Below are 26,943 nucleotides of genomic sequence, written 5' to 3' on the forward strand. Positions count from 1 at the left end.
TATTTGCTTTGCTGAAGATTTGGATGAAATTCGTGCTTGGTTTAGAACTTGAGATTTTCTACAGAAAATTGTAAATTGATGTGTAAAATAAGTAAAATGTGCTAGATCCGTTTTGAACCCGTTTTGGACCCGGATCTGTAAGATCCAACTGATATGGATATGGATCCTTCTTTTTCATACCCGACGGATCCGGATCGGATCTGGATCCCATTTATAAAAACGGATCTGAATCTGGATCCTGTTGGATCCGGTCCAGATCCGACCCGTTACCATCCCTAGGTGAACCATTTAAAGATTGCTCATATATTACTTTGGCGAGATGGTGCTCATTTCCATTGTCAAGACAAAGTCCATTTAAGTGGCATCAAGATTATGATAGTATAAAAGAAATAGAGCACTGCCTGTATAGTTCAGGGCACAAGAGGGAAAAGCAGGGAGAATCATAGCATTTCATCATGTCTAGCAGAAATTGACGCTGATAAATCAATAGACGAATCTAGAAGCATTGTCGGAACTACATACATCACATGTTTCCAGATTATTCACTATGCAATTGTAAGATGTTGCCTTGGCATTAAAGGTTGGTTGTTCAATTAACAGCAAAGACAGTCTGCAGGCTCTTCTGCATTAAAATTTAGGACAAATGTCAATTTTACAGGAATATATCACAAATCACAATTTTAGGCAATGAGATCTGAGATAAACTGAAAAATCCCACATTCATTTCCCTGATCCTTTCATAAGAAATAAGAAAATCAAAAGGAAGCTTAAGGGAGTAAAGGAAACACCTATGCCTCAGAAGCCCCGGAAGCCTCACATGTCTCTGATTTGTCCAGTTCTGAACTCAGAATACGGTGGAGTAGTATATCAACTCTTTGGCTTCGTGATTTATGACTGTACCAAATCAAACAAATAAAATTATTTTATAATTATGCACTCTGTCTGCTTCTGAAGTAGAAGAGTTTTCAATAGGCTATTCCTAGATACATACCCAGTATATCGACGATGATATTTTTTTCTATTGTCCTGAAACAATAATAAAACAATGATAGTTAGCGTCAACTAATAAATACCATTCTAGAGCAAGGTGCAAACTCAAGGTTAAATCAAGCAGCAGCTTAATAAGTTAATAGTACCATGGTTCTGTACAGCATATAAGTAATCATTTAGGCAATAAGAACAGCTAGGAAATGGGAATTGCCTTCAAATTTACCACCCGAAATCACCAACCAAAGTTAAGAATATGTATAATGTACAACAAATTCAGTAATTTTACAGATGTTATCAACAGTTACCAGCTAAAAGAGCAAGGTAACACTTTCATCCGATGTAGTTGCGAACTAGTGGTCACTATGCAATCAACTCAAGGACAAAGATCAGCAAGAGATCAACATAATCGCCAACTTTTGATTACACATGCAAGGCATGGCGATATAAGGGCAAGTCTGGAACTATACTTAAAAGCTAGTTACAAAGGACTTTGGTAAGATCCCAATAATGAAGTTTGCATGTATGGTGTAATAAAGTTTTGAGTTAAGCCTTCGTCAAGAGTCCAAAATTGAGAACTATTGTTGAGAGTAAAGTAACCTTTTCAATATGGAAGATTATAGTTGCTTGATCAAGTTGATTCTACAATACTTAGTATATCCCTATCTTTTCTGCTTTGATTTTCCTAAACTTGGATCCCATGCTCTAAGTTAGTACATAATCCTAATCATTATAACTAAAAATATTTTTTGTTTATAGTCCAGATTCCAGAAGAATATTTCAGTTCGAAAATAAAGATTTATGCTCTTTGTAATTTTCAACATTACAACCATCCTAGAAACAAAATATGACATGCCAAAACCCTGGAGCACTTCAAAGTTCAAATTCAAAATTCAGTTTTTCACCAACAAAATAAAAATAGATAGAAAACCGATACTTAAATTGAATATTTCATTTGAACGCAAGTCATAAAAACAATGTGCAGCCCTACCTCTTAAAGTTGTTGCTACATCAAAAATAAGACACCACTAAAGTGGCTAAAGCACTACCTTTGACAGCAGAATTTAGACTTAGACAAGGGCAACAACAATAAGGAACTTTGAGGTATCCTTTAACAAGTACTGCCTCTGTTTCATGATAATGGTAACACTTTCTATATGGGTGTTTAAAATTAATGGTTACACTTTTCTTTATTTCATTCTACTTTTGGGTGGATGACCGACCTTTTCAAATGCATTTATTTTCTTATATTTCTCAAATTACTTGCAACATTCCACTAAACCTATTTTAAATTTTTTAATTGTTCTTTTTCTTTAACATTCCACTAAATCTATTTTAACACTTCTTTTCGTACAACATTCAATTATCACCAAAACCTATACTTTTCTCATACATTCTAATCATTTCTCCTAATTATTCACAACATGATGTGTAACTATTATAACAAAAACGAGTATATTTGACCAGCTCATATAGTGATGTACTTCAACAAATATAAATTCTAATCAATTATTAGCTTCTTATCCATGTTATATAGACACAAATAGTAGAATGTGTTACAATAAGAAAGAAGTTCAAAGGATAAGTTAGTTTGTGAATGACACTGACCTTTCTTGCTTCAGGTTCTTCTTCTGACTCCTCAAGCTCCAATTCTGAGAAGAATGCTTCCAACACAAAAGCAATGATCTGAAACCATAATCAGATAACATTTTTCATTAGTTTAGTCACAATATAAAACACCGAGAAACGTTACCAATGATAGGAAAGAATAAAATTCTAGGACACTGAGTAATATTTAGTTCATAAAATAAACATTGGACTTAACTTTTTATGTTCTAAGAAAATTAAAATCAAGGTCTAGGCTCTATAAGGTTATAATTTGCACACAGTCCAAAGATAGAGACTTTTTTTTTTTTGGGGGTGGGGGGGGGGCATGTGGGCAAAGTAAGTTGGCCAAAATTTGAACCTTCTGTTCAGGGTAAGGGGTAATTGGGTTAAAATGTAACAAAGTCGTAACCAATGGAATAAAGTAACAGCGTAGAGAACAAAAAAGAACAGGCATATATGGAAAATATAAAAAATATCAAGGAACGGAGGTTTGACAACAACCAACCTGTGTTTTTAGAACATGGACTCAAAAGGCTTGGAATGCTCAAGTAATTTAGAACACAGGCCTTCATTTTATATTGTTATTGATAATTTTCTCTCGAAATAAATCCCCTTCCTAGTTTCCTACACTTGTTATCTTCTTTCTTAGAGCAAAATAAAAATCCAACATCCTTCAATTCTTTTAAAGTCAATTTCTCATAAATTCTCTGCCTCTCAAGTAAAACTATTTCCAATACAATGAGATCATAAAAAAAGAAAATTACAAAAAATACCTCGAAATGATTTAAATGAAGTTCTCCGGAGTTTATTATCCAGGAGTATTAAAGTAGGAATTAGTCTGATAAAGTACGATAAATAAATAAAAATCAACAAATCCATTCAAAAAAAGTTCACAATTTTTATATTATCTTACGACGTGACAATAAAATTTCGATTGTTTTAGAATAAAACCCCAATCTGTGCTTGAGTTCAGATTCAAATTTTGATTCAATTCCATTATCAATCAAATAAGGAATAGGTCTATTTTTTATTTATTTTTGGTTCTAAAACTCGCAGTTCTAGTAGTCGACTCGGTTCTTTCAAACTATTTTTCATTATTAAGAAAAGGTAACAAAGATAAAATACGAGCTTGTTATATAGCACTAGTAATTAATCATTGTTGTTTCAAGGTCAATCTATTCACCCGCCTAGAAAAAATTTTACTTGTTCACTAATAAATCGACTAATTTTTCTTTGTTCACTAGTTTGTGAAAGCTAATGTAGAACATCAATGTTAAAAACAAGAGTAAGAGGAAGCTGAACTTAGTTTCGTTGGAGAGAAGCATGTGTTGCACGGGAAAGACGGGGATTGACGACTTCAGTTGATTGTAAACAATTAGTAATAGCATAAATAACACAACTGTAGAGAGTGAAAAGTAATGGGGCAGAGTGACGTAGGGCATCAGAAGAAATTAGCTGCAAGATGTTATGAATCGTGAAAAAAAGGCTACAAAAACTCCATGAGTTATTCTTGAAAGGCTGAGATAAACCAGAGGTGTAATAAATACTCCATATGAGTTATTCTTGAGAGGCTGAGGTAAAACTAGAGGTGTAATAAATAATCAATCAACCAAAGCCTTAATCCCATAAGGGAGTTTGTGTCAAAAAAAATAAAAAAAATCCCATAAGGGGGTCGGCTTCATGAACCAAAAGTGATTTTCCGTATAGTTATCCACAAAATATTTCAGGTGTAATAAATAAGTTTGTACCAAATTGCACATGTTGATCAATGTTCTTAAATCAAAGGAGATGCTAAGTATACTTCAAAAAAGAGCTGAGGCTAGTGTTTACTAAATGTAAAATAAGCAACACTGTGGAGAGAGGTAAAAACTAACCAAAAGAACAAAAAAAAGACGACTTACCAAGTTCAAGATAAGCATCACCGTGATGAGGTAAAAACTAACAAAGTACATCAGGCTCCATGAAGTTCTTGTCAAGTCCCAGTATGTCTGAGGAAAAAAAAAAAAAAAAAAAAAAAAACAATTCCCTTTAATAAGTATGTTGCAGTTTTTGTTGCTCATGCAATGTTATTATGCATGGTACATCAATGAATGAGTATCCTAGAGTTATCGTAATCTACCATATAACCTTCCAACACTTTGAAAGACAAAGTATAAAAGTGTCATAGGGCTAACCAACATCTAATCAGTATTTCAGTATTATCTGTAGAAGACAAAAAAAATTACATAACAAACATAGCTCATTAAAAAATCCTGTCATTCTTATGATAGAGCTAAGGGGAACATAATTAAGCTACAGCAGCAGCAACATATTTAAGTAGCCTAGTGTGGGTGACAACTTACAACAATACATGCTGAGTACATAACCTCATTTATTGCATCAACAATGCAACTTTACATAAGTGCACAATTAAAGTGTTTTGATAGTATTTCTTATTGTACTAAACTGTAAGAAGTATTGCAGCACACCCATTTAATCCCAATTTCAGTTGGGGGATCCATGTGGGAGAAAACTCACTTGCTGTTGGTCCACGAGGCCATGGGCAGTTGTTATATGAAAAATTATCTTTATAATGCCCTTGATAAGTGTTTGTTCATTCAAACTAGAATATGTGAAAGTTTAAGGTACCCTGATTCCCTAAGGGCTTTTTCTTCATGGAAAATCAATAGGCATTTACTTTTTTCATTGTTGCGTTGATTGGCTCGATGGCCTTAAATATGGAGTTTATGATGCGGATTTCAATCAGAATTAGCAAGCAACTCTATGAATTATATTGATGAATTCAATGAGCTTTGTGACTAAAGTTTAAAGAATAAAACTGTAATTTCCGCAAGAATAAAGGGTCTCTTCCTAGTCGCAACTAAAAGATGATCACGAGCTGCAACAATTTTTTTTATTACCATTCAAACAAATTATTACATAAGAAAACAATTAAGTTTCCTATAATAAATAAAATTTATCTTAAAACAAATAGTCATACATGTGCTTGAAACAAGAAAAATCCGCTCAAGTGAAGTGGGTTTTCAGTTTATAGGTACATCATATCATTCACGATCGTAATTAAAATATAATATCATTCAAATAATTCGTATCAGAGAATTTTTCTAAGGAGAGAGGCATTAAGGCAAGATTGAAGCTATAAGTTTGGAGTTGTTTGTCTGAACGCTGAAATCAGCTTTTTGGGAAAGTTAATGGCAATATATTCGGTGAGTATTGGAGTTTAGGTGCAATCTGGCCATATATTAATAAATTTATCACTTTCCAACAAGAGCAAAGAATAATCACCTTATCTATTTCTTGCTTTAACTACTGCAATAACATTATATGAAATTTAGGCTACTAGAATATGACACCAGATTTGGTGGGGTCCTAAGAAACACTGGTAATTTGATTCACAATTTACCCTGTTGGCAACAAATTAATATCATGGCAAGTCTTCTGCAAGTGAAGAGAATTCTAAATTCGGGAAAGGGGGTGGGGGTGGAGAAGAAAAGCATTTAGCATACTTCCAAAAGTTGCAGATAAATATCAGATTCTTTATTGAAATAGATCTAGAGCGCTATCTCAGTTTAAGTCAATCACCATGACAGTCAAGGATCATCCAGAAGACATATAAATGCACCACAAATGGAACGGTTACGCTACACTATTGAAAATTGAGAATTAAGGAACTCAGGTAAGCCTTAATTCTTTAACAAAACATGGAAGACAAAAGAAGTGATACCTGCATCCAGGCTTGCCAGTTCCCCATTACTACTAAATTGAACGTTGTCACCATAGCATTTGGATAGTCATTAAAGTTGAAGAGCAAATAACTGTTGTAGTTAAGAAAATCAATACATAAAAAGTCTGAATAAAGACTTAGGCAAGGAAAATAGAAGCTGACTAGTTCCTGTCCCATTAATATTGAGAATCACACGACTTTCAAACAGGTGACCAAAGTTTTGCACAAATTATGGGAAAAGGATACTCGTTTTCAGCAAGATCAGATCCTTCTAGTAAAGCATTCCCTGCGTTAACAATCCCGCCAAAAACCTGTCAAACAAGAGTATGAGATTATTTAAGGGAACCAACAGAAGATGCTGCACTGGGATATACCGAGGCAAATTTAGCAAAAAAAAAAAAAAAAAAGGAAAACCATAGGAAGAAAACAGCAGGAAAAAAAGGACAAAACAATATTTTACTGGACATGCAGAATTTGCTGATTACCAGTACAAAAAAAAAAAAAAAAAAAAGGTAGCTTGTATATAGCACTTGTAAGGAAAAGGTTATTTATGAAGCTATAACAATATTTCTTATAAAGAACGAGGAATACCTGTATTGGCAAAGATTCTAAAATACCATTCGTGGATAATAGAATAATACTTTGTGCAATAATAACTCACACTCTCTAACGTATCTTTTACATTTCAGAATCTAATAGCCCATTTAAATATAAATCAAAATAATAAAAAAATACTTCAAAACTGATATTGTAGGGAGATGGAAATTACAAACATTAGATGTATCAGAAGACATGAAATTTCAGTAGACAGAATTACACACCTGAACACCAAGAGAGCTATAGATGCACATGACGCAAAAAACAGTCCCCAGATATGGCATCAAGCTTGGAATCAAAGTCAAAAATGTTGCTACAAAGGCCCGATAACGTTTGACTCGCATTGACAATCTTACTAAACGTAAAACTCTAGCAAGGATAAGATAACGAATCCTGTTTTATATTAGGAAGAAAACAATGATCCATCAAAAATCAATATTGTGAAAAAACTTTATAGCAAGGAAGATAACAATAACTTCACAGAGGAAAGGGAACAAAAAGATCAGGAACAATAAAAAGGGATCCTACACTTCTTTCAGCTAGAAATGGACTACCCAGTTCACCACACATACATCTATTACATCTAAAATGAGCATCAAATTGAATAAAACCATACATACTGGTATGTAACATATATACTGCCCCATCAGATACTCATAATTATAGTTAAACCGCACTCATCTAGTCATCTAAAGGTCAAAAGATCAGCCCCACATCTTAAGCACTTACTGTGTAAAATAAACAGTGATGAATATGAAAAAGAAATAAAAAGAAAGTGGTTTAGTACATTAAATTCTAAAATAAAAGAAACCCAAGTGTCTCCTGGTAGAGCATAGCATACGAAGATTACAGAGATTATTGTGTTAGAATAATGTCCTTCAATCAAGGTGATAAATAGTTTGAAGGTTCAATCACAGACAGTTAATTTATGTCAAGTGACTGAAATATTTAGTTGTAAACCATTTAGCAAGTACTTTACGACACACTCCTAGCTGAATCTATTGGGTCACACACAATAGCAAAGAACGAATCAAGTCTAGAGGTGGATTAGAAGCCCAATAGTCACACACCAAAAAAAAGAGAACTAGGGAAATGTGCATGGTCTTCAGTGGCGGATCTAGAATGGATTCAGTTGGTTCAGCTAAACCCATGTCGGATCTAGAAGAAAAACTGATTAGTTTCTTTAATTATTAAAACAATGAAACTATTTAAGTAAAATATGTTAGCTATTGCAGCAGCACAGCAGTAGGAGCTTGACTAACCTAACTCATAGGTCGTGGGTTCGAATATGCCAAGCTCTGTTTTTGGTTTTTTTTTTTTTTTTAACGTGTCTATGTTCTTTTGCTTACCCCAAAAATGTTAATCCTTTGAAGATCAACCACATTCAAACAGATTCCATTCCTAATTCCCCCTGTCTCTAATTTATTCTTAAAAATTATAACTTCTAGTCCATGTCACATTGGGTTCAATTGTAGTTCTTTCGTAAGTTGTATTTTTTTTTTAACGTGTCTATTTTCTTTTTTTCTTTTGCTTACCCGTATACCCAATCACCTATTACCTCAAAAATGTTAATCCTTTGAAGATCAACCACATTCAAACAGATTCCATTCCTAATTCCCCGTCTCTAATTTATTCTTAAAAATTTTAACTTCTAGTCCATGTCACATCGGGTTCAATTGTATTTCTTTCGTAAGTTGTATTTTTTTTTTTACATGTGCACACCCAAATTATTATTTATAGGTTGTAGTTTGGATTATGCCCTTGTAGTAGATTTTACTACTGTAGATGTGTTTAGTGACTCCAAACCCATAACGAACAATTACTAGAACCGCCACTTATGATCTTGAAACTTGTGTGGCTGTGTGCATGATTTCCCTAAGGTGGTTATCTAGGGTTTTGAATCGAACCTGAGGCTTCCTACAAAGTGAAAACATACATTTGCATTCAATTTCCTATCAATACAAGAACCCTAAAGCTAAACTCCACAAGTAGATTGTATATTGTTTCTTCGTCATTCTAAGCTAGCAAACTCGACAACGATTCAATATGTGTCGTGTAAATATCAATAGAAGGACAACATTTGACGTCCTCACACTGCAATTGATTGGATCGGCAAGGAAGAATACACAACAAAGGTATAATCAATTTTTTAAAATCCACGATCAATACGTGTAGATCCTTTGATGTTATTTCCCCGCAAAATCGTATATTTATTATAAAAATCCCAACACATTGAACCAATGACCTTAAAACAAGATACATAGAGCATCCAGCCTGATTAGATAATATGAGAAGTATAACACATAGATTTGGAAAAAATATTTTAATGAAAGATAAGCATAGTGAAACTACTATGTTCCAAAGTCCAATGTACTAGGGCTAATATTATGCAGAATAATGCATTCACAATCTGGAAACTTTTAATGTTACCATTCTCCATTGGATAGAAAGCTTTGGCCTTCTGGTGTAGCAAGGGTCACTGTTTCGCCAACAACTGCAAACATTTTGAAAAGATTCAGGTGAAGGGAAGCAGAGTGCTTGAATAAGTTGATCAATTAAAAGATCATATCTTTAAGTAACTTTGATTCAGAAGAAAAATGTCACAGCACAATATTTCCTCTTTAGACTGCCCAAAATACAATATAGATGCTTCAGCTGTGTTCAGTTGTATAAGTCAGGAATGTAAAGCATGTTTGTTCAGCATGCCAATTTTCCGAATCTATCTGTCAGAATACATTTTAGGCATCAACAGCCATCAAGTCACTGAAGTTCTACAGCTTATTTGATAACCATACCACTAGTGCAGAAGTGACCTTGAGATATGCAATTAAAACTTTGGCAGATTCTCCTACTAAGGGTTAGGGGTAGGGTCAGGGTGGAAGGTGCCCAAATGCAGTGACAGATAAATCATGATAGATAAAGAAATAAATTAAATGTGAAGCAAAACAAGTTTGATCATCAGAAGATTACCTATTACACAAGTTATGACAAAATCAAAGCGGTTTTGTCCATCCCTCCAATAATTCACAAAACCATGTGCATATATCTTCAAACCCATTTCAAGCACATATATCCAGCCTGTTACCAAAAAAAGGGGGTTTTACCAATTATTTAGGAAACCATCATAAAGGTAGACAGTTTGCAGTTTAGATAAACATATATGGATGAATAAAAACGGTTATGATAGATGATCAATTAAGCAATAGTATATCTGTATATGTATAAGTGAGCTATATAATATGTGCATAGTTTACAGTTGTCATTTATCCCTTAATTACAGCCTTTTAAGAGTAGAATAACAAAACTTATGAGCACAGAAAACAAGAGCAAGATGTATGATAAAATACTAGGTTAAAGAGAGGATGAGACTTAGATAGTGTTCTTTTCACTTGAATCTCACTTATCAAATTGGCATTGAACTTGTCTAATCTTGTTTGAAATGAACTTATTAACCCTTACTTGATCTTTTTGGACCTTCTTATTAGATCTTAATGGTATTTATTTTAGCTCTTTTTTTTTGTGAATATATCTACCCTTATCTTACTTGTAATTATCAGACCTTATTTATCTAATCTAAACTTATATGAATTTAATAGCCCTTATCTTACCTGGATTTATTAGGCTTTAAACAAATCTATGTAGCTACAGTTTTCCTTGAAGTGGGTGGGCTAACTTAGTGAAAATAAGGTGAGGAGAGCAGAGCCTTAATGTGGTATAAGAGAAATAGTGAGGAAAAAAAAATAGTCTACATTAGTGTCTTCAACTCATAATAGAAGTATCAAGAATCTTTTGGAGGACTTATTCTTTCAATTTATTTAGAAGACTACCTTGTGTGTTGAAGCAGTCTCTCTACTGAAATAACATTGCATACATTTGTACCTCCATCCATACTGCCTGGTGACAGCTTGAAAGCATATTGGTGCAAAAATTCTTAACATATTTGTAATCCTATTGACAGATTTTAGGTTTTAGTAAAAGTTTAGTAAGGAATGATACTCCTATGTCTACTTATCGATCTCTAAATTCTCTAACCTCACTGATTTCCAATGCAATAATCCCGTAATTCATAATATAAAATGACATGCTCAACAGAAGCTACACTGCAAAAATTTACTTGAACATTTGGCACAATAATTTCATATAGGATCCAAATTAAACGTAATTTGTTTAGGATGTTCTAAGTCCATACCAAACACAAATTCTACCACTTGCCAGAGTTGCTGAGCTGAACTATCAGCTATGTCAAGCTGCACAGTTACCATCATAAATGCATTATAAACTCAAAGCATCACCAATAAAAATCAAAGTTGAAAAGAAATCATAAAGGCATGAAAGTGCTTCAGCTTCAGGAATTATTTTTACCGTGGTTTCAATGATAACTGCTATCAAATTTATCACAAGGATGATAACAACAATGTTTGCAAAAGTATCACTCCGAATAAAGGTCTTCAACTTTTCAGAGAAAGGAGAGTAGTAAATTGACGGCATTGCCTCAAAACACGATGGCTGCATGAAAAGGAAATATAGCATATGACCAGAAAAATAGTGAGTTGCTCATATAAGAATCCAATGGCATGACATAGGTCGTCAAATTCTTCTTCATTAATTTGCTCATATAAGAAAAATAGTGAGCTGCTCATATAATTTGGCCAAACGTCGAACAAACTTACACAATCTTCTTTTGCAAACTTTGTTGCAATGGCATGACATAGGTCGTCAAATTCTTCTTCATTAATCTGCTCAAGAATAGGAATAAAGTAAACAAGTTACTGTAAAGAACAAATTTCCATCACAACTGTTATTAAGGAAATCTATTATAGCATGTAGAGCAACTTAAAATGATAATTTAGTACCATAAAAACAACCTTAAAATCATGACTATCATCCAGCTCGTCAAATATCAGTTCAAAGTCTTCTTTTGATATTTTTGGCAGCGACCTGAAAACAGCACAAATTTACACAGGATTTATCACACAGCAGAATCAAGAAAACGGGTTACGACTCATAAGATGTATGCCAAAGTAATGTGTATTGATTCCTTAGATACAGTATGTTGACTCCAGATCAATAAGAACACAGCATGACCAAAAAAAGTGCTGAAAAGTAGGACCAAATTCTTAAACTGACGAAATCAAGAAGAAAGAGAAATAAGCAAAGTTTAGATTGATAACAACTAGACGCGATGCAGAATCTCCAACACGGTGCTTTAGTACAGAATTACATCCTTTTTCAACCATCAACATGAACATATCTTTGAATAATCTATAGCATTAAATGCAAAACAAAAAGAAAGAAAAGGAAAAAGACCAACATTTTTTATATTCTGAGTAATTTAGTCATAGAATAAATTCCAAGTCATTTGATGATAACTAATCTCAATTATCTCTAACTCACTATTTTCATTCCAGGGACAATGCATCCGCTCCACAAAAGCTTCCAATCACTTAGATCGTTATTCTTCCCTGTAGATGGCCAAAACTATTATTGGGTTTTATATATAAACTCAAGCACTTAATCCATCCTTAATTTCTGTCCCTCTTTGATCATTTAGCATTTGAACAACAACTTTTTATTTAATCTAGCACATGGCGCCTAAATGTTTGAATGGCCCTATATTAATCTTTGTTTTACTTGTAAATTTTTATTCTTACTTCCTTATCAGGGTGTTCCCAATATATTATTTTTTTTTTTTTTTTTTTTTTTTGGACAAATCTTTTCACTTTGGGAATTTTTACCATACTCCCTTTGACACCCATTTTTTGTAAAATTCAACACTGATAGGAAAGAGCTATGTTACTTTAACTCTTCATTTTACCTCAAGTACCTATGTCGGATCCTCAACATTTAGACATGAGTATGAAATTAAGTTTAGATCAAAATCACATAATTTTCTCACAAAACAGCTGAGTCGAACACTTGGACACGTATCCGTGTCGTGTCGGTACTTGAGTCTGAGTAACATAGGGAGTGATAGTGTTTATAAATAGAAAATTTTGTTAGAACTAATCTTTTAAGTAGCTCTCTAGTGAAAAATGTCCTTCCATAAAAAAGGGTGAAAATTAGGACCTTAAATAAAAAAAAATTATTGTAAAGTGGGATATGTCAAATCTCTAGTGTTGACTTGTTTTACATATTTTTACTTTGTTTTCTGCCCTTTCTCCTCCTCAACCACCACGCCAACTAGCCCACCGGTAGCTATCCTCCCCCGCCACACCAAATCCCCTACTTCCTCTCCCTCACCTTAACTCTCACACCCCAAATCTCATTCTTTACTTTATCACCGGAAACAACTGCTAATCACCCCATCCAACCTACTACAAGCCATCACCATCCCCGCTAGATACTGCCCATAGACTCCTCTCTTCTCTCACGTATTTTTTCTAATCTCTTTCAACGCTACCTCTATCCTCTCTTCAAACCCACAATTGTAGCCACATTGTGCTATCTACTAGCGACCCGCTCCTACCCAGCTTCCACCCATACAACTCTCTCATTCTCTCACCCCTTTATCCCCAACTGATTGTGGATTTAATCTTATTCACATATTTGTGATGAACCTACTTGATCCGCCAAGTCAACAGCAACCTACTCAAGTGTATACAAGGGGGAAACAATATGGCAAAGGAGACAAACAGCAGAACAGTCAGCAGCAGGGTGAAAGGCCGTTAGAGGAAGGAGACAAGGAAGTTTAATGAATCACTTGGTGGAGTGGCTACACACAAGAGCAGACTGATTTTCTGATTTCAATAGAAGACATATACTTACCTCCGTTTTTTATTAGTTTACACGTATTCCTTTTTAGGAAGTTTTTTTTTTAGTTGACACGTTTCCTTTTGGGTAAGTTTTATACCTTGCTTTTTAAGTGTACCCCTCTTGCTTTATCATTCTTTCTCACAATCTCTCCTCTCCTTAATATGTGTGCCTAAATTGAACGTGTCAACTAAATAGAAACGAAGGAAGTAGCAATTAAGACTAGGATGCTTTTTGAGCAGTGTTTGTAATATATAATGAATGGGAATGGCGGGAGGAGGGTATGTGAAATTTGTGAGGAGAAAACTTGAGAGAGTAGCTTCCTAAAGTGGCTATTTGGAGATCAATAGCCTGAAGCTATTACTTCTGTAAGTTGTAACCATTACATTTTCAATTAAAATGAATTAAGCTTCCTGCTATCTTACTTTGGAATTCTTTATCAACTTTCTGTCGATTATTGAATCCATTACAATTATTCATGTAGCTCATGATAGAAAAGAAGGGTTAAATTTATTCAATAGATTTTATTTGGTTCAGGTGAGGTTCAATGGTGCAATGGAAGAAATTGGAAGAGATAACGTTGAAAGAGGATACATATGGTGATGGTGGAGGGAAAGTGGTGTGATGTTGATGGAATGGTGGTAAGATGGTGGTGGATTGCTTGGCATGATAGTTAGGGAGGAAAAACGGCAAGAATTCAGGCAAAATTCAAATCATGTGCTGCACAAGTGAGGGTCAACACCAGAAAAACCATGTTAATGCTCAAAATCTGGCTAAAGGTCCCCTTTCACAATTTAAACAAAAAAATAACCATTTAAAGCCCTAATTTGCCACTTTTTTTTATATATGAAAGGAACATTCTCACAAAAGATCTACTTAAAAAGGTCTCTTTTGTCAAATTGACCTACAAAATACATTTAAAAAATAGAATTATGCAAATTGGAATCAGCTAGTGATATTCCCAAGCAAGACTAAAGCATAACCACCAGTCCACCAACCAAGGTACAAATCACAAAGCAAAGAAGTAAAAAAATCATTCTAAAGGGTTAAAATATATACCTATATTTATTCAATTCTTCAAATAGACAAAGACATTGCTCTTGATTAAGAAATCCAAGATTCTGCAAAGATTAGAGAAGATGCTTTGAAATTACACGTCAATAATAAGCTAATGATTTACGGGAAAAATAGTAACATGAAAGATGTAAAATCGCTGACGAAAGGTTATGAGAGAGATACACATAACTTCTAGGCTTCTAGCAATTGCAGAGTAATTTAAAAGAGGTAGATCAGCCCCAACACTTTATCATGCAATCCACCCCTTTGTGTATTTGAAAGGAATAATGCAGTAACATTACTCATGCTGAATCTACCATTGTACTCTTATTTATTTTTCAGGCAATTTCTCACTGAAAAAGCAGCACCTAACAGGTAACGCCTTTGTAAATCAGGAAGTTACATCTATCTATGCTTGCTTTATTTGAGATATAGTATATTGTTATATAATTAAAAGAGCAAGACCATGAGATTGGTAAAGTGATGTCTGGACTATAAAGAAAGATGGAAAGCCAGACTGCCAGAGGCGAGACATAGTTGGAGCAAAAGCATACCCCCCCCCCCCCCTCCCCCTCCACCCACTTGAAAGGCAGAGAAGTATTCATTTTTTTTTTCTTCTTTTAAAGTTTTCTATTGGTCTGACCTTTGCTATAATCATTTGGCCCTCTTAGGCCCTTAACAACCAAGGCTAGCTTCGCCCATGATGGAAACATCCAAAAGTGGATCAATAACACGTTAAAGAAGGCAAGCATCATATATTTTATAAACAGGATTAGCCAGAGTTTCATGAAGCACATCCTAATATTTGTTCTTTATTTTAAATCATTAATGATCCCTCACTGCTCTGCTGATAAGTAACATGAGCACCTAAAATGGAAATGATATCATGAGTTTATGACATACTACAAAATGAGAAGGATGCATGAACACTGAACAAAGACATGATCTAATAGATTAGGTCGGCTGGTTGGCCTACTTACCAGCCTTTATACATGTAATGGAGAGGAGAGGGATGAAAGTGAATCTGGACCCGACCCGGATCTGTAGATCCCTTTTTTACAGATAGGTATGGGCCTTCAAAAATTGAACGGTTGGATCCGGGTCCATTGAAAAAAACAGATCCGGGTCAGGTGTAACAATAATATCTGGACACAGATTTGTTAACCCATTTTTTAATTTCCCCAAAAAAAATAAGTTTGACTCGAACATTATTGTTTGTAATGGGTCTAACTATAACTGTCAACATTTTTTTTTGTTTGCTCACATGTACTTGTTTCGTTGTTTATTATGTTATGTTATTTTGTAGAACAAGTGTATAAGTTGGTTGTTTAATACTTTTGGATTAGTTGTATAACTTTAATTTAAGTATTGAACATAATTATCCCTGACGAAAGCTTGAAATGCATTTCGTTGACTTGAACATTATTTTAGTTGTAAAAAAATTAGGCAAAATGTGCAAGACCCATTTAAGACCCGGATCAGGTGGACCCCGTGAGATCTGAAACTGGATTTCCATTTTCCATATCTGGGTCAAATCTGGATCTAGGGTAGAATTGTAGAAAAACGGATCTATCCATGAAATGAATCCCCCACTCCCATCCAAAATTGAAAATTATATTTCTCAAGTCTTCTAGCACATTATAATGGAGAAAAATACAGGCATTACACTTACATATCTATCCATCAAACGAAAGGCTTTAAGCAGTATATTTTTCCTCATACTGTCCATCTCAGAAACTTGTTTGGCAAGCTGCAAAACCAATAATTTCACGACATTGTGAAACATGATATGATAATCAAATAAATAAATAAGATAATCACTTTTAAAGCAGGTTAACACACCTCACTTTTAAAGCTGTCATACACAACGGCAAGAATCAAGTTTGTGACGAAGTAGACACCCAGTAAGATGTACAGAACAAAAAAACAGGGAATACCAACGTGAAGCCCTGAGGTAGAAAACACAATAAAATGCAACAAAAGAGATGTGATCATAGACGGTAAATACAAAAAAAAAAAATTGAAACAAAAAGGGAATAAAATGTAATCAAAATTCTTGAAGACCTTACTGCAAGGCTAGAAACAGGAAGAAAACGAACCAATCACCACAAACCAACATGAAAATATTACATAACCAACTTTTAAAAACTCAATAATATAAGAAACTACACTAATGCTCATACGCTTTTCCCTTTGTCATTTTTCTTTACCAATTCAATTAATTTTTAGTTAAAATTTTAAATTACCTGTTGACATCATCAATATAATCCTTTGCACAAAGGTATGTTTTTCTCGAAAAACTAATAACATTAAGCTGGAAGACTCATTGGGAACCATGGATGAGTGAAGCAGAGATAAATTCATATATTTCTAAAAACAATAAGCTAATTCTAAAGCTGAAAAAGATATCTGAGCCTTGGAGGAACATTTATTTTTTTCATGACAATTCCTTGTTCTTCTTTTCCCTTATCAAATTAGTTATAATTCATGGATTAACTACACATTTTAAGGGCTCGCTCCAGAATTAAAAAATTAGAATCTCATCTAAATGCAATGTTGTTTAAAGAGATACTGAAAATATTCTATATTAAAGATAAAGTTCAAACAAAAACAGAATGAAGAAGTTAAAAGCCCCTCAAACCATCATGGTCTTTCAAACTCCCTCTTTTTTTTTTCTTATTGCTATTGGAGCCTTAGATTCAAAAGGTGTGAGATGCACCAAGACACAAAAGATCCCTACAGCGGCTTAGGCACAAAATTAAAACCAATGACAAAGGCAAACCACACACCTACTAGATACGAGGCACCCATTTATTACAATACTTTAAATTGTTTTTTCTCATCTTTAGACATTTGCATACAAAGAACATCACCATTAAAATAGGATTAAAAGCCCTAGCATTTCACAAATCGTTACTACTTGCTGGTCAGAAACCCAAAAAAAAAAGATCTAATGTTTACAAATTAATACTTTGTTTAAACAAGTTAGGTTGTATACTACACGATGAGTGCTTAATGAACTTATGCACACTACACCAGCAAAAGAGCAGCATCTAGAGAGTTACTAGTTTTTACAAGATATCAGATTTTAAAGAAGTAAACCATTCTGAGAAGTCAATCTCACTTGTATGCAGGAATCCAAACATCAGGACTGTTGGAAGTTGTGAATAGAATGAACATTTGATACAATGTAGTGCCATATGACGTAAAAACTTCGGCTCCCTGTTGAGTATCTTCAAACATAACATAAGCTATCCAGCTTGAGAACAAGAGAAACACAAGTGTGAGTGCCTGCATTTATTGAAATTACATTAAATGAAAGGTTTTCAAATATAGAGGTGATGAGGATTTAATACAAGGGATTCAAAAGAATTAGCAGATGGATAACCTAGAAGATACCTGCAATAGTACTTTTAGGCATACATGATTTAGGATCATATAAAAACAACTGGTTAATAAAACAAGCAGAAATGCCAGATGTTGGATTACTAACCCAGACATTGAGATACGTAGGAAGCATCCCAACTAGAACAACAACACTTCTTCTTAATTCCCTACAAACAAAAAAATCAGAATTTAGAGAATAGGATTTTGACTCTCATTATAACAAAACGTCACTGTAACATTGCAGTTACAACGAAGCACAATATTTATCCTTTGGTTTACTTGCAAGGACACCACTACTAAACAAACTATTAATTAAATTACTTCCTCCACTTCTCTTTTACCGGCACATTTTTGACATTCGACATTATTCACATAAGTTACATTGACTTCTTTCTATGATTTATCCTTGAAAAACATACTCATGTAAGATCTTGTTAGATACGTCTCGACGTCTATTATTCTAATATCAATTTTTTTTTAAAATTTTGAATATAAATAATTGAAGACATTAATGTTTGAAGTTATGCATTGGCAAATATGTCAAATATGTCAAATAATATGAAACAGAGTAATTATGTAACAAGAAACTTTTTTATAATTAGTAGTTTAGTACTACTTATGTTTCGTAATGTTCTTAACATTTACAGTTTGCACAAGAAATAAGACTTGGGAGGGAGAGAGTAAAAAGGTGGTTGAGTGCAAGAAAAAGGAACATTGAAGTAAAGGAGTAATAAAGTGGGTGGGTGTAAGAAAAAAAAAAAGTTAAAGCAAGTGAGTAGAAAGGTATAAATATTTTGGGGTAAGGGGTAAAATGGTAAAGGGAGTTGCCAAATATAAAATAAAGTAGATATGTTAAGAACATTATAAAATAGAAGTAGTATATAATCGTTATCAAAATGTAAAATGATTTAAGTGTGTTTTACACAAATTATAAAATTTTGCTTCATCACCTAAACCAAAAACAAGGTTTGTGTTCATGCACTATTACAAATAAATAATAAAGAAAAACGTAGGTAATCCATGTTTCAAGAATTTTGATTTAAATCTAGAACATATCAAGCTCTAGTAAGAAAGTAATGTGAACCCATATTAAAAATGGTTTTGAAAATTCACAACCAAATATAAGATTTAAGAAGTTGGTAATCTCTAACTCTACCACTATTCCCTAATCTTAAAGGTTTTTTATTCAAAAATAAATAAATAGGCAGTTGTGTACAATATGTCCCAATGTAAAGTTTACTCTTCATATTTACTACTACTTTTTCAAGGACCAAATGACTCCAAGAAAGTGACAACGCTTGGACAAAAGATATAGAGGTCTCCTACGTGTCCTTTATCATTTTCTTATGTGATGCTGGGACTTATCACTTTTTTTTTTATTAGAAAAGCCGAAGCTAGCATTATATAGATAGGGAGTCCATAAGAACGCAAGGAGCGATTGGTTTGGGACAATGATTCTCCCAAATTTGTTCGACTCCAAACGGACCTAGATTAGTGACATGAGATCAACAAACATAATTAAAGCAATAATTCAAAGCTAGGATATCTCCTCCAAAAGGATTACATTGCCCTTAAAGAAACAATTAATTAGCAGTTGGCACTCTTAGCAGTCCAACTCGATAATCACATTCCCCAAACCAAACCTTTTACCAAGACGCAAAGCCATGGAGACAACTTTAGCCTCGGAAATTTCAGAGGACCAGAAGGCCCTGTTCCTCCTCATGGCTGTGACCAGAACACTCCCCTCATGATTTCTAGCTACAATCCCAAGACCCACCCATCCTTCCACCTGCAGCGACACATCCACATTAATTTTAATAGTACCTACAGGGGGAGTGCACCACTTCTTCTGACTTACTTGTGTCAACGCGGCCCAAACACGGTGTGAACACCAGCAGGCAGCTGTGAATCGGCAAGAAACGTTATCGTAAAGATAAAGATCGCCTCTGACTTGTCACTTAATCTAGCCGTACTTGTGTCAATGCTGCCAAAACACGGTGTGAACACAAAATATATATAGGACTTGGGATTGAGAAAACGACCAAACATCCTACGACAAGTGTAAAAAGGAAAGCACTCGTTTACCCCTTACTATGCCTGTTTGAAAGTAAATAAATTTGCAAAAAGATCTGATGATTTGTTGATTTAATCAAAGGCATTTGATTTGGTAGGTGGGAGAATGATTTAATTTTTGGTGGGAGCTGTTAAATTAGTGGAATCATATTAGGATTCTAATGTGATTTAACTAATTCACTAAGTGATTGTTTAATTTTGTAAGTGAGGGTAATATTGACATTTTAACTTAAAATACTTACTATAAGTGGATTTTTTGGAAAGGTTGTAACTAATAGGAAGCAACCAAAAATAGTAAAAGTGGCAAGTAAATGTTAACGGAGGTAGTATCAAATTATGGCCAGAAAGATGTTACAATTATCTCACTGTATAGCAATTTCAAACAAAGGTAACCAATGAAATTTGTACACACCATAAGAAGAAGCTACAAGAACCAGTTTTAAGTGCATTACATTTGTGAGCACAGCAGTGTTACACAATTATGTTGTAACGATAATTTAAGGTAATTAGAATAAGCAAAACAAGTAATACCTGATATAAAGAATGAAAAAAAAGACTCGTATATAAGGAGCAACCCTGAAAGGAAGAGAGTTGAAAGCCAAAGGTGATACATAGAGCCCAAATATCAGCACATCAGCCGCCAATACAATAAGGAATATGACCTGAAAAGAATTATAGAAGATTTAAAAAATAAAATAAAAGAATGCAGTCTCAGTTCATGAAGTCGTAAAACGTTCTTTTAAACTAAGCCAAAGCCAAATTAGGGTAGATGTTGATGATATCCTTTATCTGTGGAGGATACCATATAAGCTTGGAGAAGGACACAAACATGTTTTTGAACTCCATAGGAAAAAATATGGAATTTGAGGTGCACATAACATAGATATTAAAACCCATAGTGTATCAGTCCCAAAGTATTAAGCTAATAAATAAGAAAGGTGATTCCGCTGATAGGAGACTTGCGACATAGATACTACTTAAGCAGCTGAACAATCATGTTCAGCTACAAATGGATTTTAGCCATTAAATTGCTGGCTTTTCTGGTGGAGTTTCACGATTTTCAGTTATTGGTCAAATTTGAGTTCAAATTTTATTGTCCTTGTACCTAAAATTGATCTGTCAAAGTAAGGGATTACTGCCGAATCTATCTCCTTACAACTGCGTTGTTAATATATAAAAGACAGGATGAGGTAGGTATTTCTCGATGACGTTTTGATAAATAAGGATTTTGGTAAGTTCGCTTATCGTATGTTGTTAACCATTGTGTGTTGATGTAATTGATGCTGTAATAGGAGCTCCGTTTGTTGAAACAAAAAATAAACGTAAGTATTAATTGGAAAAAAAAAAAAAAAAAAAAAAAAGGGAACCTAAAATCTCTAAATGACAATATTGACTAGTCATAAGTAGGACTCAATCTTACTTGAGGAAAACTGAAAGAGTAGAGAAGCAAAATCAACAAGAAGAGATTGCATATGAAAGTGAAGCACAAATACCTGTAATTTATTTAGAGACTTCTTCCAATAGATAAGTGGACCTTCATATGCAATTGGAAATAATATGTGGACTAGTAGTAATACTAAAGTTATAACCTGCAAAATGATAGAAGTTCCAAAAATTTGCAAAAATATTGAGATGTTAAAGTTCTCAATTTAAGCAACATGGGTCAAAATGAGATTCATACCTCAATTACAAGAGATTCAACGCCGGTTAAGTAAGGCAGTTGACCAAGGAAAAAATAATCCCTATCATTACAAGAATGTTCACTATATCTCCCGCACCATAAAGGTCTCTGTAAAGGTTTTGAGCACAGGAAAAGCCAGATTTCAGAACTGAAAATCCTCACCAGTCACAGCATTTTTATTTATTAAATTATTCCCTAGAGATCCTATATTAAAAACACTGAAAACAACATAGATGAGATTAAAGTAAATAACTAGTCACCTCAATAAAATTTAAGACTATCAATGCGAAATAATTGAGCGTCCAAAGAAAATCGAAACGAGTATAAACAAAATACAACTTTGCTAAATTTTCAAAGTTTGAATCATCTAGAATCTCCTCTGGTAGACCAACACCATCTTCTGCCTGCAAATTTAGCATTATCAGATGAGAATTTAAACTGCATTTGTCACAATTCGTTAATAGACAGAATATTTAATTGATATGTGAAATGGAAACCATATCCAAAGCCCAATTTTAAGACAGGAAAATCCCATGGAAAACAGAAACGGTACACATATATCTACTGAGGATGATAAATCCTTCTACCTAAGATGGGAGAACAAGAATGAACAAAAAAAAAAATAACTCATAAATAGATCTATGAGAAGTATTAAAGCTAAAAAAACCCATCACTCTGCACTACAATTATTAAGTATCAATTACTCATGTTATCCGACTTTTTTTGGTTCTCCAAGAAGCAAATTGGTTTTTTTTTTTTTTTTAATAAACAATAGATCGTTACAATTCCATCATTGTGGGATGCTAGAGTGAACTGAATTTGTAGGTACTAATGAAGATAAAGTATAACTACAACAATGTCTTACCCCAATAAGGTTGGGATAAGTTGCATGAACTAAGAGTGTATATATTCTGGTTATCTAGAAAGATGTATTTCCTCCTTTCTTTTGTGACTTACACTGAGTCTCTAGCAAGGTTAAGTTGTTTAAAATTCCCTCCATCTAAGTCATTTTAGCCTCTTAGACGTCCCTTGACTTCTTATAAAATTCTCACCATCCATTTTCTTTACCCTCCTTTATAGTGCGTCCTCTAATCACCCAAATTAAGATACTTCTCCCCTATCTCATCCTTCATAACTCTTATTCTACAAATTCCTCCAAATATTAAATTCCTAATTTTATCCATTATAATGTTGCCACACGTCCATCTCGATGCACGATGCATCCCTATTCAGCCCATCTTCTTAATATGCCCTTTCTCAAATGCCTAATATTCTAAGCCTGTATCACAACAGTGTCTTATTGCCATCCTATAAAAATTTCCCTCAAACTTAAAGCACACTTTAATTACAAAATAACCCAATCACCGCTCTTCATTTGATCAAGCCAGACATTTCGAATTTGTAACTTCATACTTCTTACTTTTTTGTTATACTTACAACACTTTTGACTTTAGTACTATTCACATATGCTACTTTAATTATCTTTGATAATTTACTCACTCTATTTTTTTATATTTGCATGCCTTTGACTATTACAATACACACACTGTCCTTTTAATTTTTTTACTATCATAGAATGAAAAAATGTTATACGTAATATATCATTAGATTAGTTAAAATGTCTATCTTCATAAATTAATTTTTTCTTACAAATTTTACTAATAGACAAATTAAAAATATTAATGGTCAAAGTTATGTATCAGCAAATGTGTCGATGAAAGTGATACAATTATACAAATATTTTTAAAACGGAGATTTGTCTTTTCATTAAGTTTCATATTTCAAATTTTTACACATTGCTAATAGGAAATACAAGTATGTCTCAGCAACCATGAAATATTTGTGTTAAGTATAAAAAAAAATAAAAACTAAAATAAAAGGAAGTAAATAACTTAATAAACCATTCCCAAAAAAAAAAAAAAAATAATAATAAGTTTTGTAATAGAAAATACAGCTTTATTTGAAAATAATAAGATGCAATTAACTTTTCTAGAAAAATTGGACAATAAGTTGTACAATAATGCATGGAACTTAATGAAAAGACACCATCAAAAAATATGTTTAAAGTCGAATCTTAAAATATTGTGTCTTAATACACTATAATTCTATAAGTTTATAAACATTGTTAGCCTAGTGATCTTTGAATTGAAAAGTGATAACCTAGTCACAATCCAATATAATATCTATGCTTAGCATTTCAAAATAGAATAAACTCCATAATAATGGTTATACATGTATTTTTGTGAATAATTTACACAAATAGCTAACCTTCCACCATTTATATTAAACAAGTTAGCATTATAGACATCTTGTATTAATACCCCAAATTCTTTGTAGAAATTGCATTGTTTTGAGCTATTGATTTGATTCCCAAACAATTTTTTTAAAAAACAATATGCAACTACATTTCACAACAATTTTTCCTTATTAAACAAAAAATATGAAAGTCAACTAATCACACCTATCAATTTTGTTCTTCATATTTGAAATCTTAGCAATATTTATAATATCCTACTATTACTACTAATATATAAAACATAACATAATCATGTAGGATTTTACTTGATTCGTCTTAATGAGTAGTTAATTAATATCCAACTATTACTTTTTTACAAATATGTAGTCAAACTAATGTGAAGTGTACGGTCAAAATAGGAAGAATTTAGGATCAAGGGGGGAATTAGACATAGGCACAGTGGCTTATTATTTTAATTTTGAAAGTAGACTCGTAACCAACTTGTCCGATTTCCACTTTCCTCGACCTTCAGTTTCGAGTCTAAAGCTCCTACGGAGCGTGATTCCCTTCTTGTCAGGTCGAATTAGACTAAAATAAATTCACAAATTAACCTATATCAAATACTTACCCGCACATGCACAACATCTTAGCATAATCTACCCTTTAGGCCCATTCTCTTGGCTTAAAAATCATAACTTATGCTTCTTTTTTTTACTTGCAACACTTAAATTTTCACGCTTGCGGATGTATTAATTTAATCGTTTTACCAGTATGCAAAAATTATAAACATTTGATATTAAAATAGTAGTATTAATCAAGACGAAACTAACAAGATCTCATATGATTATATTTTGTCTTAGCTATAAATCATCAATGCTAGTCAAAGAGAAGCAATTGAATAGTGTAAAAAGTCAAACTATTGCAAGTATAAACGGAACAAGTATGAACTTATTAATTGTGATCTAAACTTAAGTGAAGCAACTTTAATCGTGATGTAATTCAGTCCTATACTAGGCTTTTTTTCCAACTGAATTCAAGTTATCTTATCACACCTCAAACTAAACATCATCTTAATCCATCTCGATTCGTTAGCCAGATCTTATCTCAACTTAAAAGACCATACCACATAAATAAAATTGGGCCTTAGATAGTCAAAAATCATAATCTAACACTTGGCCTTTTTAAAAACACGGAGAAAGTGATGCTAACTAGTTTAGTTGGTAAAGTTTTACCATGACTAATCAGCTACATAACTACCTTTGTGTCACTATAGATCATAAATATACTTCAAGTCTTCAATTCACTATCGGAAAAAGTGATGCTAATTGCTAAATAGCTTAGTAGGTAATTTTTTCCGCGACTACTCAGCAACATAACTACCTTTGTGTCACTTCATAGATCAAAAATATACTTCGACTTGATGCTAATTGCTAACTAGCTTAGTTGGTAAGGGTTTACAGCGATTACTCAGCTACATAACTACCTTTGAGGCTTTGTGGAACTTTATAAATCAAAAATATAATTCAATTCAATTCAATCTCAGAGAAATCATCATCCGAATAAACCCCGGAGAGAAGTTAATCACCCCCATCAAACAATGAAACAACAGACCTACATTGTTACTGTGCAAATCATCTCTACAATTGGAAACAATACTGCTCGTTGAACTACTCAAATCTAAAATCCAAGAAATTAATTTAAATCAAGAACAATCAAAAATGAATAAATAAGGAAAAAGAAGTACCAGATCAACAAGAGCAGCAGCCCTTTCATAAACAGAGCCACGAGTAATTGCAGATCTCCGATTCAACACGGTCGTGCGACTGCTACTTTCTCCTTTCAGAAATGGCGTATTCATTGTTTATCCAATTCAGATCAGCAGGAAAAAGCTGATTGATGGAAATTGTAGAATTACAGTTGACAAAGGAGATTTGAAAAAAAATATATTTGGGAAAAGTGGGAACACTGAAAACAAAGGTTGGTTATTTACTTATTTTATCCCGTACGAGATTTGTTTTATTGAATAAGAATATTCTATTATATTATACCGTACTATTTAATTATTTTGTTGAATTTTCTTGGTATGAAAATGTCATTTGATGTGACAGGCTTCCAATTCAAAATGTAACAATTGGATATGGAAATATTTCGGCTCCGTTTTGTAGAGCTGCTCTGCTTTGAAATTTGCTCAAGTCTGCTCTACTTTGCTTAATAATAATATATAATATTTAATAATAATAATATTATTATTATTATAAATTGAAGTTATCTTCATTCTATAATTACAATTTTATGAATTAATATACACAAAAAAAAATGGAGTCAGGATAATTTCTTACAAATTTTATTATTGTGCGATTATTAAGGAGTTACATTTTAAGGGAAATTTAAAAATAGGGTGTTATGTATATGAAGAGTTTTTCAATGAAACTAAAATTTAATATATGGAAATTAATGCATGGAGTTTTTAATATTGATGGATGATGGCACATCATATGCCAATTGGCAAAATTGATGACACATGGAAAAATAGCATGTCTTGCCATGGGTTTTAATAATATATATTGATATTGATATTGTAAAAGCTTTCCAAATGAGGAAATGGAGCAAGTATTTAAAAACGGCCGGAAAGGAAAGTGGAGCAAATATTTAAAAACGAAGAGAGTAACCTCTAATTTAATTAATGAATATTTGGCAAAAAAAAATATTATTAATAAACAAAAGAAATATATAATGTTATGTGAAATTGATAATATTAATAAAAGTTTGTTAAGACGGCAAATGTATCACCTTTATGTGATGGGGGTTATAAGCTTGAATCTAGCTCAAAGCATAATTTAATTT

General features: G+C 33.1%; 1 protein-coding gene across 1 annotated transcript; it reads right to left on the reverse strand.

Annotated features, from left to right (window-relative positions):
* Window positions 1–310: 310 nt before the first annotated feature.
* Window positions 311–26,080, reverse strand: LOC110703516 (two pore calcium channel protein 1B-like). The gene is given in 25 exon segments (XM_021881320.1): window positions 311–622; window positions 789–894; window positions 992–1,026; window positions 2,596–2,673; window positions 4,497–4,583; window positions 6,320–6,410; window positions 6,566–6,630; window positions 7,141–7,309; window positions 9,347–9,410; window positions 9,887–9,994; window positions 11,106–11,163; window positions 11,279–11,422; window positions 11,587–11,652; window positions 11,782–11,854; window positions 14,726–14,787; window positions 16,395–16,472; window positions 16,565–16,648; window positions 16,650–16,671; window positions 17,847–18,013; window positions 18,216–18,276; window positions 20,714–20,844; window positions 21,676–21,771; window positions 21,864–21,971; window positions 22,124–22,267; window positions 25,844–26,080. Coding segments are annotated over 24 exon segments (2,211 nt in total). The 5' UTR covers window positions 25,958–26,080; the 3' UTR covers window positions 311–622.
* Window positions 26,081–26,943: the final 863 nt, after the last annotated feature.

Source organism: Chenopodium quinoa, unplaced genomic scaffold (genome assembly GCF_001683475.1).
Source record: "Chenopodium quinoa cultivar QQ74 unplaced genomic scaffold, ASM168347v1, whole genome shotgun sequence".
NCBI lineage: Eukaryota > Viridiplantae > Streptophyta > Magnoliopsida > Caryophyllales > Amaranthaceae > Chenopodium > Chenopodium quinoa.